The 14046-nt window shown below is 44.4% G+C and overlaps 1 protein-coding gene across 5 annotated transcripts in view; it reads left to right on the top strand.

Moving 5' to 3' along the window:
* The window catches only part of hip1 (huntingtin interacting protein 1), a 59438-nt gene extending 51029 nt beyond the window's left edge, over window positions 1–8409 (top strand). For 2 of the 5 annotated variants that reach the window (XM_080772695.1, XM_080772696.1), the window contains exons 27-31: window positions 618–723; window positions 1460–1583; window positions 2472–2533; window positions 2690–2821; window positions 3483–8409. In XM_080772695.1, the coding sequence (XP_080628821.1) occupies window positions 618–723; window positions 1460–1583; window positions 2472–2533; window positions 2690–2821; window positions 3483–3692 (634 nt within the window). In that variant the 3' untranslated portion in view covers window positions 3693–8409. Of the gene's footprint in view, window positions 1–617; window positions 724–1459; window positions 1584–2471; window positions 2534–2689; window positions 2822–3408 lie in introns of all 5 variants that reach the window. The other 3 variants (XR_013964647.1, XM_080772697.1, XM_080772698.1) reach the window with 3 other exon arrangements.
* Window positions 8410–14046: the final 5637 nt, after the last annotated feature.

Here is a 14046-nt window from a genome sequence, read left to right on the forward strand (position 1 = left end):
TGAAATTCCTGGAAATATTTAGAAATTAGAAAAAAAACAAGAAAAAATAAAACATTTTCCAGTCCTGGAAAAGGTTTGGAATGTACTGTGTCAAGGGCCCTGGAATTTATCAAGGGTCATGGGAAAATAGTTGTCTTTGCATTAATTCGTTTTTGGCTATTGATTTTGTAAATAAAAAACATTTTCCAAAACATTATACGGAATATGTAATATTATATTAAGTCGTTATTCACGGGGCAGTTTGATTGCAGTCTACTGTGTACCAATATGTGACAAAAATATCGGATCTATCATTTGGCAAGACATTTGAATTTTGGATTAGAGTTATAGCATTCTATATTCTATGCTCTATTGTTGCTACACTGCCTGTCTTTGGGAATTTCACACAGTAAAGAGACTCATTATGGCGCTGAATGATTGTTACATAGGACTGGAAATTGGGTTAAATATTCTGGAAAAGTTTTGGAAATTCACTGGTAAAATTGTGTGGAACCCTGTTGCATACAGCTGCATTTGTTGCATGAAATGAAAGATAGCCGCAAAGTGCTCTTTGTTTAAAAAACATTTGAAATAAATAAAAGTAGTGAGTGAGTCTCTGCTGTGTTGTGACCCAACAGGGACGCTGCAGATCTGGTCGTGCAAGGCAAAGGGAAGTTTGAGGAGCTCATGGTGTGTTCGCATGAAATCGCTGCCAGCACAGCACAACTAGTGGCTGCATCCAAGGTGAGACATTCTGTGGCGTACATTTAGTCAAAATGGCCGATCTACAATCTCACAGCGGGGCGCATCGTGAGCAGGTAGATATGCAAATTAGAGGTACCCTGATCAGGTTTTTTGGGACCGATCACAGATTGTTTTTCTCACGATCGGCCGATACCAATAACAATCTTGTGCATAAGGGTCTGCCAGTTTTGTTCAAATGATCTGTCCCTGTTTTTGGCTAATGTTCCTCTCAGGAAAAAAAAATCCCATCAAACACATGTTTGGCAGAACCCCGATAGTCGCTCTGATGACCCCCTAGGGGTCCCGGACCCCCTGTTGTGAAGACCCCTGCTCTAGAGAGATGCCCCCTCAGCCAGCTGGCCCTGGAAATCTATGCCCAAACACAAGCAGAGCCACCAGATAGAAAACTCACTGGACTAAACCAAATTACAAAACAGCAACCCAAAACCACCAAAAGCAGAGCAAACTAGAATGCTATTTGGCCGAAACAGAGAATACGCCGTAGCAGAATACCCAAGCACTGTGACCGACCCAAATCAAAGAAAAATGTTTACTAGGGTTAAGACTCACCTGTGGCTTCCCTCTGTGAGGTTAGGGTTGAGAAGTTGGCGTTAGTGTTAGTTGTAATGTCCGACACATCGCTATTTCTCACACTGTATTTGCTAGACCGCTCTTGACTCGTCCTCTTGCTCACCTCCCTCCCTCCCTCCCTCCTCCTTCTCTGCTCTACCCACAGGTGAAGGCGGACAAAGACAGTGCCAACCTTGCCCGTCTACGGACGGCTTCCAAAGGGGTGACCCAGGCCACCGCCGCCGTCGTGGCCTCCACCAAGTCTGCCAAGTCCCAGATCGAGGAGAAAGGTGAGTGAGGATCCCTTCAACTGAATGGATGGATTATCATAGTTTTGTTGGCTGATTGAATGAATGGACTGCCAGACTTGTCAGCTAGCTAGCTGGCTGGTCTGAAGAACTGTTTGATTGGTTAGCCCATTAAGGCCTGCATCTTTGTCACCTTGTCTTCTAACCACTTTAAACATTTTAAACTTTAGCTGTTGTAAAATAGCGGATCTACAAGCTGCACCGAGTGCCACGCTCATAGCATGGCACATGCCACCTTTACACAAAACCGGTCGCCAGAGAAAATTATAAAGTCCCGTTGCGTTCAATTTTTTTACTGAGCCTTTACACAAAGGGCGACCATTTAATGAAAATGCTGTAATGTGCATTCCGGGTCGCTAGGTGGCGGTGACAGACTGCCAGATAGACCAGTCACCATTCGGTTCGATTTCCTGTCAAGGCTGTTTGTTTACATCATGGATAACATTCACCAACCTAGTCGCTACATTTGTATTTGTAGTTTGAGCGGGGCGAGGGAGCGCTTGCTCATTAGAGGAACTCCAAATAACACCTACAGCTCTGCATCAATGTAATAAACATGCGTTGTGAGCCCACGTGAGCCATGATGTCACACGTTTTGCGGATTCATCGTTTTGCCCCGTTTACATGGAGACGGGAGGAAACGGGTTTTCAAAGATTTCCACTCTGGAAGGTGTCTTCGCTGTTCTCGTCTAAAGGGACCCCAGCAAACGATACTTTATTTTGCCGTTTTTTATGAACGCCGTTCTCGTCTAAAAGGGGCCTTACATTTTTAGGGCATTACTAAAAGTTATATATCATAATAATATGATTAGTGTGTAAATGCATGACTTCATTGGTGTTGTTCTCTTTGGCTTTGTGTTTACATTACAGACGTAATGGACTTTTCCAGTATGACGCTCACACAGATCAAACGACAAGAGATGGACTCGCAGGTAAGGTTCACAATAACCCAGATGACCCTGGCAGAAAATATTTGCAGATGGGGTCCGCAGAGAAATACAAGTTAATTTGAGAGTCATTTGACATGAAAAAGTTTGAGAACCACTGCCTTATAGAAGGAATGAGAAGATTGTTCTGTCCGTCTTCAGGTTATGGTTCTAGAGCTGGAGACTCGTCTGCAGAAGGAGCGGGAACGTCTGGGCGAGCTGAGGAAGAAGCACTACGAGCTGGCTGGGGCGGCAGAGGGCTGGGGCGATGAGGAGGAAGGTGAGGAGGTTGGGGTGGCAGAGGGCTGGGTGGCAGAGGGCTGAGGCGAGGGGGAGGAAGGTGAGGAGGTTGGGGTGGCAGAGGGCTGGGTGGCAGAGGGCTGGGGCGAGGGGGAGGAAGGTGAGGAGGTTGGAGTGGCAGAGGGCTGGGTGGCAGAGGGCTGGGGCGAGGGGGAGGAAGGTGAGGAGGTTGGAGTGGCAGAGGGCTGGGTGGCAGAGGGCTGGGGCGAGGGGGAGGAAGGTGAGGAGGCTGGGCTGGCAGTGCAGGTTGGTGCCTTGCATGGTTTCCTCCGCCATCGATGTATGCATGTGTGTGTGAATGGGTGAATGTAATAATTCATGTAATAATAATCTATGTAAAACGCCTTGGATAAAGGCGTTTTACATAGATTGTGCATTACATAAATGCATATAAATGCACCATTTACCATTTATTGATATATTATGTTCCGACGCGCACTGACGCCTCGCCTGACGCTCCGATACACCACTGTTCTATTTTCCAGGCGTTGCCACGCGGCAACGCCTGTGCCGCGTCGTGTGCGTTGGGCTTTAATCTCTCTCTCTCTCTGTCTCTCTCTGTCTCTCTCTTGTCTCCACAGCTACCGGCTGAGAGCCCAGTCAGCTCCCCATGCCTCCCTGAGAGCCCAGTCAGCTCCCCATGCCTCCCTGAGAGCCCAGTCAGCTCCCCATGCCTCCCTGCCCTCAACCAGAAGACGTCAGGCTTCTGTCTGCCTCTCCCCGTTTACAGTACACACACGTTTATACACACTCTTCAGTCTTTTTCTTCCTTTTCTTTTCTTTACTTTTCTTTTCGTTTCTTTGTTTGTTTGTTTGTAAATCCAAGCCAAATAAAACGGTGCTTCTTTTTCTAAAACCGGTTTAGAAAAAAAGGAAAAAAACTCCTCCTCCTCCAGTGTACAAAACGAGGACAGCACCGAGGATTGTGCAAACGAGGAGGGAGGGACGGCGAGGGATCGATGGATGGACGACCGGACTAATCAGCTCCTTCCGTTCCTTTCCTTTCCAGCCCCCCCCCCCCCAAGGACTGTTGGTAATTGCAGCCGACACGTTGATGTCAGATAATTTATTTTACCTTTTTCTTTCGCCCAGTTCCCCTAAATGTTTTTACTTTAAAACGGAGCACCATCAAAGGAGTGTCACAATGGAGGAGATACGACGAGCACAACGTTCTACGACATGAGGCATCCCAGGATGCATTGCACAAGGGCCCGAACCCTTCAGTAATGGAAGGATGGATGGATCAGTGACTGTTTGCCATTAATGACCCCTCCCTCCCTCCGATCCACCCCTCTCTCTCTGCCCTTCCAGAAGACGTGTCTCTGTGAAACATAGATGATGACGGCATGCGTTCTCTCGCACTAACAAAATGTGTTTTTGTTCCACGTTCGTTCGTAGGGTTGTGAAGTCGTGCACTGTGCCATAGTGAGCCCCCCCCCGACCCGTCGCTGCTCCCCTCCCGAATAATCCCCTCGTCACCCTTCAAGTAGCCTCGGAAACCCAGAGGTTTTATCTTCGAGTAACCCCAGCGGGCTAAGTTTGCTTCTTTTCTTCTTTCCTCACCTGTGAGTTCTTACCTCTATATAATCCATATCCCATCAGAGCGTAAACAAACACTAGCTGGGTTACTGGACTCTCTCTGCCTTTCACCATATTTTAACCACTTAAGCCCTATTTGGAAACAAATAACACATGTTCAAATGATTTTTTTAATTATCCGATCTTCAAGCTTTGACATTGACAACGAGCTATTTCAATGCGACTGCTTGTAGAACTGTTGTTTTTTCAAAACATTTTATTCTTGTCATTTTTTTAAAATTTGCCTATAATAATGACATGCCCAAACGCCAGGGTTAAAGTTGTTAACGACCATGACTGTTTTGTGAGCTGACAGAAGCTCATACATGTTTGTGCAGGCCCAATAATTCTGGAGTGGTTTCAGAACGTTTTAGGCCAAGAGCAGACTAATTCCTGTGTATCCAAGACTGAGGTATAGTGCATCATGGATCACTTACTTTAGCAGAGAGTAGCATTGTTTATGGACACTAACATGGGTTCATTTTCCTGCAGCTTCCTCGATGTCGCTTGGCAAAATATAACGTGTTTTCCAACTGAAAATTACAGTGCAGTAATCCTGGTCTCTCTATACTGCCTCTCCCTGGCCAGCCCGGGGTGCCTGATGGAGGGGAAAGGTAACTGGTTGGAATAACGTGTTCCTTCCACGCGCTACAGTACGTCCAACCAGGGGAGCTCCCCCCTGTAAGTTGAAAAGAAGCAGCTTGGACTCCTGTCATGCACTGAAGGAAGCATGAGGTCAGTCCGTTGCTCTCCCCGGGTTGGCAGAGGAAGTGTAGTGCCCAGGATTACATTAGATAATTATTGACACTGGGTGAAAAATACCGGTGATAAAAATATAAAAGAAGCGTGACCCTCAGAGCAAAACATGGCCTACGACACTTTGGTTCTCACATTCTGAACTCCTATTGCCATTGTCCTAATGATGACTATTTGGAATAGATACAGGAAGAGTGGGCATCTAAACATTGTGTTAATCTGGCTGTTTCTTTAGCCTGCCAGGAAGTAGAAGAAGGTTCCAGAGTGGTGCAGAAATCATTCTGCATGAATTCTTCAACATGGACGTTGACAAGAAATACGGTACCTTAACCAGCGTAGATATGGAATTCAGAGTTAGACCAAGGCATGACAAAGTGCCAAAGCAAAGCCAACATGGCCACTTTAACATCGAGGAGGTGCTCACAATGTTTAGGTCGCCACTCTTTACCTCCAGGCTAGAAGAACACTCCTGATAATGGTGACAATCCCTTTGGGCGTATTCCACGAAATAAGACCGCTCACTTAGCCACATTTATAAAAGTTGCGACTTTCTTAAACAAGTACTTTACAAATTATTTTGTAAAAATTCAAACTTGAATGTTTTTTAAAGACATGACGCTCATATTTAGGTAACAAAATCACATGAACCTGCTTCTTCAAATACCTCACCGGTAGTGTTATTTGATCATACAACCATAGACCCTAGCCGCAATTTGCAACTCTAGATTTTTTTACAATTGGCTGAATCCAGAGTCTTTCAATCTGGTGTCGCTTGTTTATCATAAAAGTCCCCCGTAGAGATGTTATGAGCTACTTTCTGTCCAAAATATTCCAAGAGTGACAATATCGAGCCGCCATTTTGATTTTTGCAACGTGCCGTAAAACAAGATGTGAGGGGGAGCGCTTGTTTAATAGAATCTTACCTGCGCAGGTAAGACACCCAAAGAAGAGGCCGACGCCCTAGGGAGGGAGGGACGCTATTAAACAAGCACTCCCCCTCACATCTTGTTTTACGGCACGTTGCAAAAATCAAAATGGCGGCTCGATATTGTCACTCTTGGAATATTTTGGACAGAAATTAGCTCATAACATGTCTACGGGGGACTTTTATGATAAACAAGCGACACCAGATTGAAAGAGGATAATTCAAGCTTGGACTGCAGCTGCAAAGTTGGTGAGTTTAACGTCATTTAAGACCAGGAGATCACAAACCAAAAAACATGCATAGGAAGTTGATGGAGGTTATTGCAACTCTGGATTCAGCCAATTGTAAAAAAATCTAGAGTTGCAAATTGCGGCTACATAGACCCTTGATTCACTGTGAAATATGCACTACATTTCTTGGATCATGATTCAGAATTGGCCGCTGAAATAATACTCACAAACACTGTTTGTAGCTTTCTGTATCTTTCCCAAAGGCCAAGTAGCTGTGTTTTTGTAAGACACAAAGACCTTTTTATTTGATATATTATTACCCCTTTGTTTTAGGTTGTCAGTAATTATGTATCCTTCCCAGTTTTTCCATTCAATTAAATACAGCTGGTGATGCGAGTGAAACTAAAGCCCTTCATTACCTTGTCTCGCAACCTGTGTAAATGATTTTGGCCTAAAGAGGGCGGTGTTTCACAGTGGGGGGAAAGGCTAAGCTCTCCAGTTATGCTATGAGTGCTTTTGACTTTGGCTTTTTGTGAAAAGACTCAACATGCTCAACAAGTTGTTGTTGGGGAAAACCACGAGATGAGTATAGGCAGTAATCTAAAAATAAACATCACAGTACCTTCTTCCTGTGTAATAATGACTATTATAACGAGTATAATACTCACGAATTGTGTCTTCCTCTGTGTCTTAACACTAGTTTGTACCGCGCTGCTTCGGCTGTGTATTTAAAAAAAGGAAAAAGAAAAGTTGTGACACTGGGTATTTAATTAACAGATCTCTGTCCGATTGTCTTTGCAAATCATGTTGTTTGTGTCGGGTTTTACTGTAACTGACTCTGAGCGTGATATATGGAGGGTGTTACTGTGTACAATTATACTGCCAAGTAAGATGTCAAGTCATACAGTAGGACGGTATACACTGAATTGACGTTCAAATACTTTCCTAGGGTTTTCGGCTAACATTTCCGGCTATTGTATTGATTGAACTGTGTGGTAAACTCAATCCATCTCCATGTACACAACAAATGCAAAGAATTAATTTGCAAATATTGTTGATTGAAGGTATTTAACTATAATTGTAGCCCTTTGCTCTGTCCATTTGATAAGACCAGGGCAAAAACAGCACCCGAATTTCTTATACAAAAAGAGAAGGGGGGAAACTAAAGGCTTTGGGCTTGATGAACCTTTGAGAGTATTTTTATGTTCCTAGCAAGATTTATCAAGTACTGGTTCAACATAATTGAAAATCGTATTCAATTCTATTTTTTTTTTGCCCAAATCATTTCTTGTTGACGTCTCTCTCTGTCTTTCATTCTTTTTATCTCTCCGTCTCTCTCACTCACTTAAGCCTGACTCCTACTCTGTCGCACGTCGGTGTGTGGCACTCTGAACATAGCCGATCTACAAGCTCACAAATGCTCACAGCACCGATATTTTTGGTGTGCGCGGCACCGGCACTCAACTAACCCATTAGGACCTGAGACCAGATTCTACCAAATGTCTTCTAAATCAGTTTTTATGAAAAACCTGTGTCTATGTCAGCGGTTCTCAAACTATTTCATGTCAAGGTCCTCAAGAATTATACGTAATTGGTCGCCGATCCCCATCTGAAAATGTGTTGTTCCAGCAGGGACTCTCCAAAAGCAAAGTTAAAAAAAAAAAAGTTTGCTACAATAATATATATTCAAACATTTGCACACGTTTTCACGCATTAAATAGCAGATCTACAAGCTCGCAGCGTGGTAGATCTGCTATTTTTCAACAGCTATAAAGTATAAAATTATGGCTAAATGTTTTGTGACACAGTGACACAGATGCGTTCCAGGTCTTAATGGGTTCCAAACACAGATCAGGCACCACTCGCTCTCTCTCTCTCTCTCTCTCTCTCTTTCTCTATCGGGTTCGTGACTGTAGTTCTACCAGCTCGGCCAGCCTTTCAACTGCCTCACACTGTATTAAAGGAGAAATTAAATACTCAAGTAACATTGAAATACACATCTTTGTATGATATAATACTAAATCTATGTTGGATGGGTTTTATTGTTTTATTTTTACAGTTTTAAAAAATAAATATTTCAACTCATTAATACACACCTGTGCCTGACTGTAATTGTTTGAGGGGCGCTAGCCCCTCCTATATCCAGCTTTTAGTGTATGTTCACGAGCATTGTCCTGACCTACACAAACATAACTTCCCATCGACAATGAATGGAGAATTTTACGTCATAGTGTCTGAGCAAATCGGCTTAGTGTCCAATTTACGTTATGATGATGTACGATGATTAAGAGCACCCCTCACTTCACACGGGTGTGATTTGTCTTTTTTTGGTGGTCAGTTGTTGAAGCGTCATAAGCTAGACTCCGTCATAGAACTTGAAAATAATTTATAATAAGTTATTTTTGGTGGAGAAGACTTTAGACCTAAGCCACGACATCTCATCCTTAATGGCCTGCTTTGATATTCATGAAGGTAATTAGGGAAATGGGTATTGAAATTATGGGGCTTGTCTTGACAGGTGAAATAATGTAACTGTTGCATCGGAGACCAGGGTACAGATAAAATCCTAATGCATTGAATAGATTTTGGGCTATATAATTCTCCAGTAAAAGCTTTGGGTTGTAACCTGATAGCCTAGATCTGCTATTTTTAGAAAGATTATTGAAAATGTATGGACATTCTTTTTCAACATGGAAATGAGTGACGATTATGCAAAAAATAATTGCGATCATTAATCTCAAATACTGTAATTGCGATGAGGCGATTATGTGTGTGACGGGCCTATTGTTTTCTGGTATATTCTTGCTGAACAGTTGGGGAATCATAATGATATGGTGGGATGTACAGTATATGAATGTGAAAGAAGGAAGATCTTTCTTTTAATCAGGCAGTAAAGTGGCCCCACCTGTACTTTTCCCAACATTCCTCTTTTTAATGTCAGTGATGGAAAAAGTACTAAAATAAGTAATGTTTTACTTAAGTAAAAGTACCAATACTGCAATTTAGAAATAGAAAAGTCTGGATACTTGTAACGGAGTAAAAGTACAAAAGTATTGGCATCAAAATGTACTTTAATAAGGCAAAGTAAAAGTACTCGTTACGCAGAATGTCTCATTTCATGTTTTCATGTGTTTAAAAATCTTTTCAAAATAGCAGATCTACAAGCTCACAATGCGTCTCATCACGAGCTTGTAGATCGCCTTATTTTCAAATGGCCGAAATGTATATAGGGCTGAAGTAGTTAATGTACGTTTTTTAATATTAACTAAATCTACAAATTAATAGTAAATGTACAGGAAATTGGAAAATTGTAACTTGAGTATACTACAGCACACTTAAGTAAATGTACCGCCTCTCACTGCTTAATGTAGCCTGGCTACATCACTGTCTTTCTGGCATCAGTAAGAAGTAAACAGATCCATCAGCATGTGAATCCTTCTGCCCCCTGGTTTAATACTGTACGTTTAGTAATAATGATCAAAATCTACAAAGTAACTAGTAACTAAAGGTGTCAAATAATTGTATGTTTATGTTTGTTTATCTATTGGACATCACAATCATATTTCTCATTGCACAATTGTACAAGTGCTAATTTTCACCACCTGTCCACAGGAGACTTCTAAAAATACAGTAACACATTAAAGAAAACCCAATCAAGTATACAAGAAAGGAATATATACTAATAATATTTTAAAAACAAAATTACAATAGCCATTGTAGCAGAGTATAAGTGCAATATTTGCCTCTGAGATGTAGTGGAGTACAAGTAACAGTATTGGAAATACTCAAGTAAAGTACAAATACCTCAAAAGTAAGGTACTCACTAGTTACTTTACACCACTGGTCATAAACACGCCGCTCGCTGTGCAGTGTTTTGTTTAGTTTAGTTTTAGTTGCTGCTGTTGTGACACAGCGCTAGGGTGGGTGGTGGGTGGTTCCATGGCAAAGAGGAGAGAGAGAGAGAGAGAGAGAGAGACAAAGACAGGCTGAGCTATTTTTAGTCTCTGCAGTTTGGAGCTGGCAGCTACATAACTACAGCAGCCTCTCTCTCTCTCTCTCTCTCTCTCTCTCTCCATCTGTTTACCTTCTATACCACTCCCCCGTCCGTTTCCTTATCGGACCCTATAGCTGCCCTCAGACATCTAGTGCTGCTGCTTATCGTGCACCGAAAATGGCCCCTCGGACTGTATCTACAAGATCACAATGCATATCGCAATGCAACATGTCGTGAGCTTGTAGATCTGCTACTTTTGGTGTGCCGGCGTTGCATGTAAATATAAGTCAGGCTTTTAGGTTAGTGGTTCATTTCCTGTCGGGGTCACTCACACTCACACACACACACACGCACGCTTGAAATGTAGGCACTTATCCATCCATCTTCAACCGCTTATCTGTAGTCGGGTCTCGGGGGCAACAGCTCCACCAGAGTGTTCCAGAGTGCCCTCTCCAGAGCAACATTAGTAACTCCGGTTATACCGAGGCATTCCAAGGCCAGTTAGAGATATAGGGCTCCATTTTCGTCTGATCTTTCTAAATACACTTTTTGGGGATTTAGCAGTGGGGAAGGGGTGTTCCCCCACTAAAGTTGGTATTTTGGTTACCTGTCTAAATCCCTAAAACACCTCCGTTACCCGTTATATTATGCGTAGGTGTGGTTTGGGCGTTACAATAATTAAAGTCATTTGCGGAGCCTGGGAGTCAATGGGCGCTGATGGGACGCTTGTTTTACAGTGCCGGGTACTACTAGTAGGGCGGGTTTATGGGGAAAACGCTCTCGCCAGAACATGACTTACTATTCTCTGCCTATCGAGGTCGCAACTCCAACGGCCCAGAGTCGGCTAAGCGAACTTCGCAACGTCCGCCATGGCAGCGTGCTCGCTTTAGCTCTCTCGGTGGGGTGTCTGTCTCATGTGGCTCAAGTTCTCTGGAGACGGCAGGCCTCCGTCGCCGTCTAGTCCACAGAGTTATATATAAACAAGTGTCCCGTCAGCGCCCATCGACTCCCAGGCTCAGCAAAAAAGGGAGTCCCGCAGAGGCCTGCCTGTCAGTGACTCTAAATTCACAAGTAAACAAACAAGTAGCCAGCACGTTTTTTTCCTCAGGGGCAATGCCCCCCCTCCCCAAAAAAAAGAACAACAACAGATGAACAGCTCTCGTTCACAAAGGGAGCCTTTAGCTTGAGACACTGTCCCATTGTGAGACTTTTATGACCTAACATCTATTATTTATCATTATTGCTGATGCTTATTTAATGGAACGTTTAAAGAGGCTGCTAGTGGACACATTTTTGTCAAGTGACGTTGCAACAGAAACATTCTTCACAGCTCTCTCTCATGGCTTAGATTTGTTTGCTGTTGTTGTTTTGGTTTGTTTTGTACTGTGAGTCGACAAACTTCAATGGGGGTGGGATGGGACAAAATGGGTTTTGTTGAAGAAATAGATTGAGGCAATATATCAAGCATGCTGGGAGTTATATAAATTGCTGTGTGTGTGTGTGTGTGTGTGTGTGTGTGTGTGTGTGTGTGTGTGTGTGTGTGTGTGTGTGTGTGTGTGTGTGTGTGTGTGTGTGTGTGTGTGTGTGTGTGTGTGTGTGTGTGTGTGTGTGTGTGTGTGTGTGTGTGTGTGCGTGTGTGTGAGAGACTGTGAGCCATTAGTGACTTGGCTGTGTGCATGTCTGCATGTTTTTACATGATATTGAACCGTGTGTGTGTGTGTGTGTGTGTGTGCACGCACAAGACGAGTGCCCACACGTGTATGTGTCCTCAAGCCAAGGGCAACAGAGAACAGAAGAACCTCTGACATGTCGAGATGCAAGTCTTTGTTGTCCTCCTTGTTGTATCTGTTTATCTGGGTTAACTGAGGCCTCTACTTCCCCCCCCCCCTGTTGTATATCTGCCTCTGCCCCCCCCCCCCCCCCCCCCCCCCCCGCATGTTGTATCTGCTTATCTGGGTTAGCTGAGGCGTCTGCCCCCCCTCCCCTGTTGTATCTGCCTATAGGTTAACTGAGGCCTCTGCCTGCCCCCCCCTCCCCTGTTGTATCTGCCTATAGGTTAACTGAGGCCTCTGCCTGCCCCCCCCTCCCCTGTTGTATCTGCCTATAGGTTAACTGAGGCCTCTGCCTGCCCCCCCCTCCCCTGTTGTATCTTGTTGTATATCTTCCTATGGGTTAACTGAGGCCTCTGCCCCCCCCCCCCCCCTGTTGTATCTTAGGTTAGCTGAGGCCTCTGCCCCCCCCCCCCCCCCCCCTGTTGTATCTTAGGTTAACTGAGGCCTCTCCCCCCCCCCCCCCTTGTATCTTCCTATGGGTTAGCTGAGGCCTCTGCTGAGGCTATATAGACAGATTCTGGCAGGTAGTCCCCGACAAGTCCATCATGATCCTGAATTATACACACACCTGGCTGTGAGGGTCTGTTTGGAACCCCCTCAAGGACAAAGGGTCCCTGGATGACCTCACTTTGAGAACCACTGTATTATTAAAAGCTAAAAGTGCTCAATTAAAATCCAGAGTTATGAGACTGCATGTTGCAGAATGCTGATTTCATTAACAAGAATTTCATGCCATTGTTCTTCGACACAGATTTGAACCGCATGCAAACAATTACACGTTCATCCCCATGCCAGCAAAGTAAACTCCCCTATCTGAACTGTACACCCAGTCAGTCAGGGAAGAACTCTGATCAAACTCCCCTATCTGAACTGTACACCCAGTCAGGGAAGAACTCAGACCAAGCAGTAGCCTACCCTACCCCTTCCACCAATGCTTCCAGTTACTGCCATCAGGTCAATGTCCAACTGGTGCACATGTTTATTTTTTTATGTGCATAGATAAGCCTTGTCAACGGATATTTTCTGTTACTTTAGTTGGGACAATAATAGTTTATAGTTATCTTTGAATGTATGGATCAGGGTGCAAAAATCATCTTCCGGGTTATAATTTGCGTAGTTCAATCAGTCCTGTGTTGCCTTAGGTCAGTCGGGGGGGAATGGTTGTGTGGGAGGGGGGGGGGGTCGTTCCAGACAGAGCGTGACACCGACTCCTCCACTGCTCTGCTTTAGGAAACGGGAGAGCCAGGGTTGCTAGGAGACCCGGCCCAATGCAAACAAGCCGCCATCTGCTGCAGTGATATTTGGAGTGGGTTGGTTTTAGCTGAGTTGGGCAGAAAGAGAGCGAGAGGGAGAGAGAGAGAGAAGGTGGGCGAGAGGCAGAGACAGAGAGGGAATAGAGACATGCAGACGGGGAGAGAGAGAGAGAGAGTGACGGAAAAGGAAGAGAGCAACATAAATCAGTGGCTGAATGGTGAGAGGAGGACGAGGGAGAGAGAGACGCAGATCAAGAGAGACTGATGGAGAAACAGACACAAAGAGAGACACAGAGACAACATCCCAGGACGAGGGACATGGAGGGGGTCGTATGAGGACAGCTATAGGGGACGAGCAGAGACGAAGGAAGGGAGTCAAGGGACACAGCTATAGGAGGAGAGACTGGGGAGGACAGGGAGCAAGGGAAGGAGCTAGGAGGAGAGAAGGGGGAGAACAGGGAGCAAGGAAGGAAGGGTCTGATGTCAGAGCAGTAATGGAGGACATTAGGACGAGACTACAGATAATAGTAACTAATTAGCATGACTCACAGGTGTGAATAACAGGCATATGGCACCTGTTATTTGCACACACACACACACACACACACACACACACACAAGCTAACGCAGAGACTCATTAATCTTTGGTTC

This window comes from Protomyctophum bolini, assembly GCF_963924005.1.
Source record: "Protomyctophum bolini genome assembly, chromosome: 9".
NCBI classification, from domain to species: domain Eukaryota; kingdom Metazoa; phylum Chordata; class Actinopteri; order Myctophiformes; family Myctophidae; genus Protomyctophum; species Protomyctophum bolini.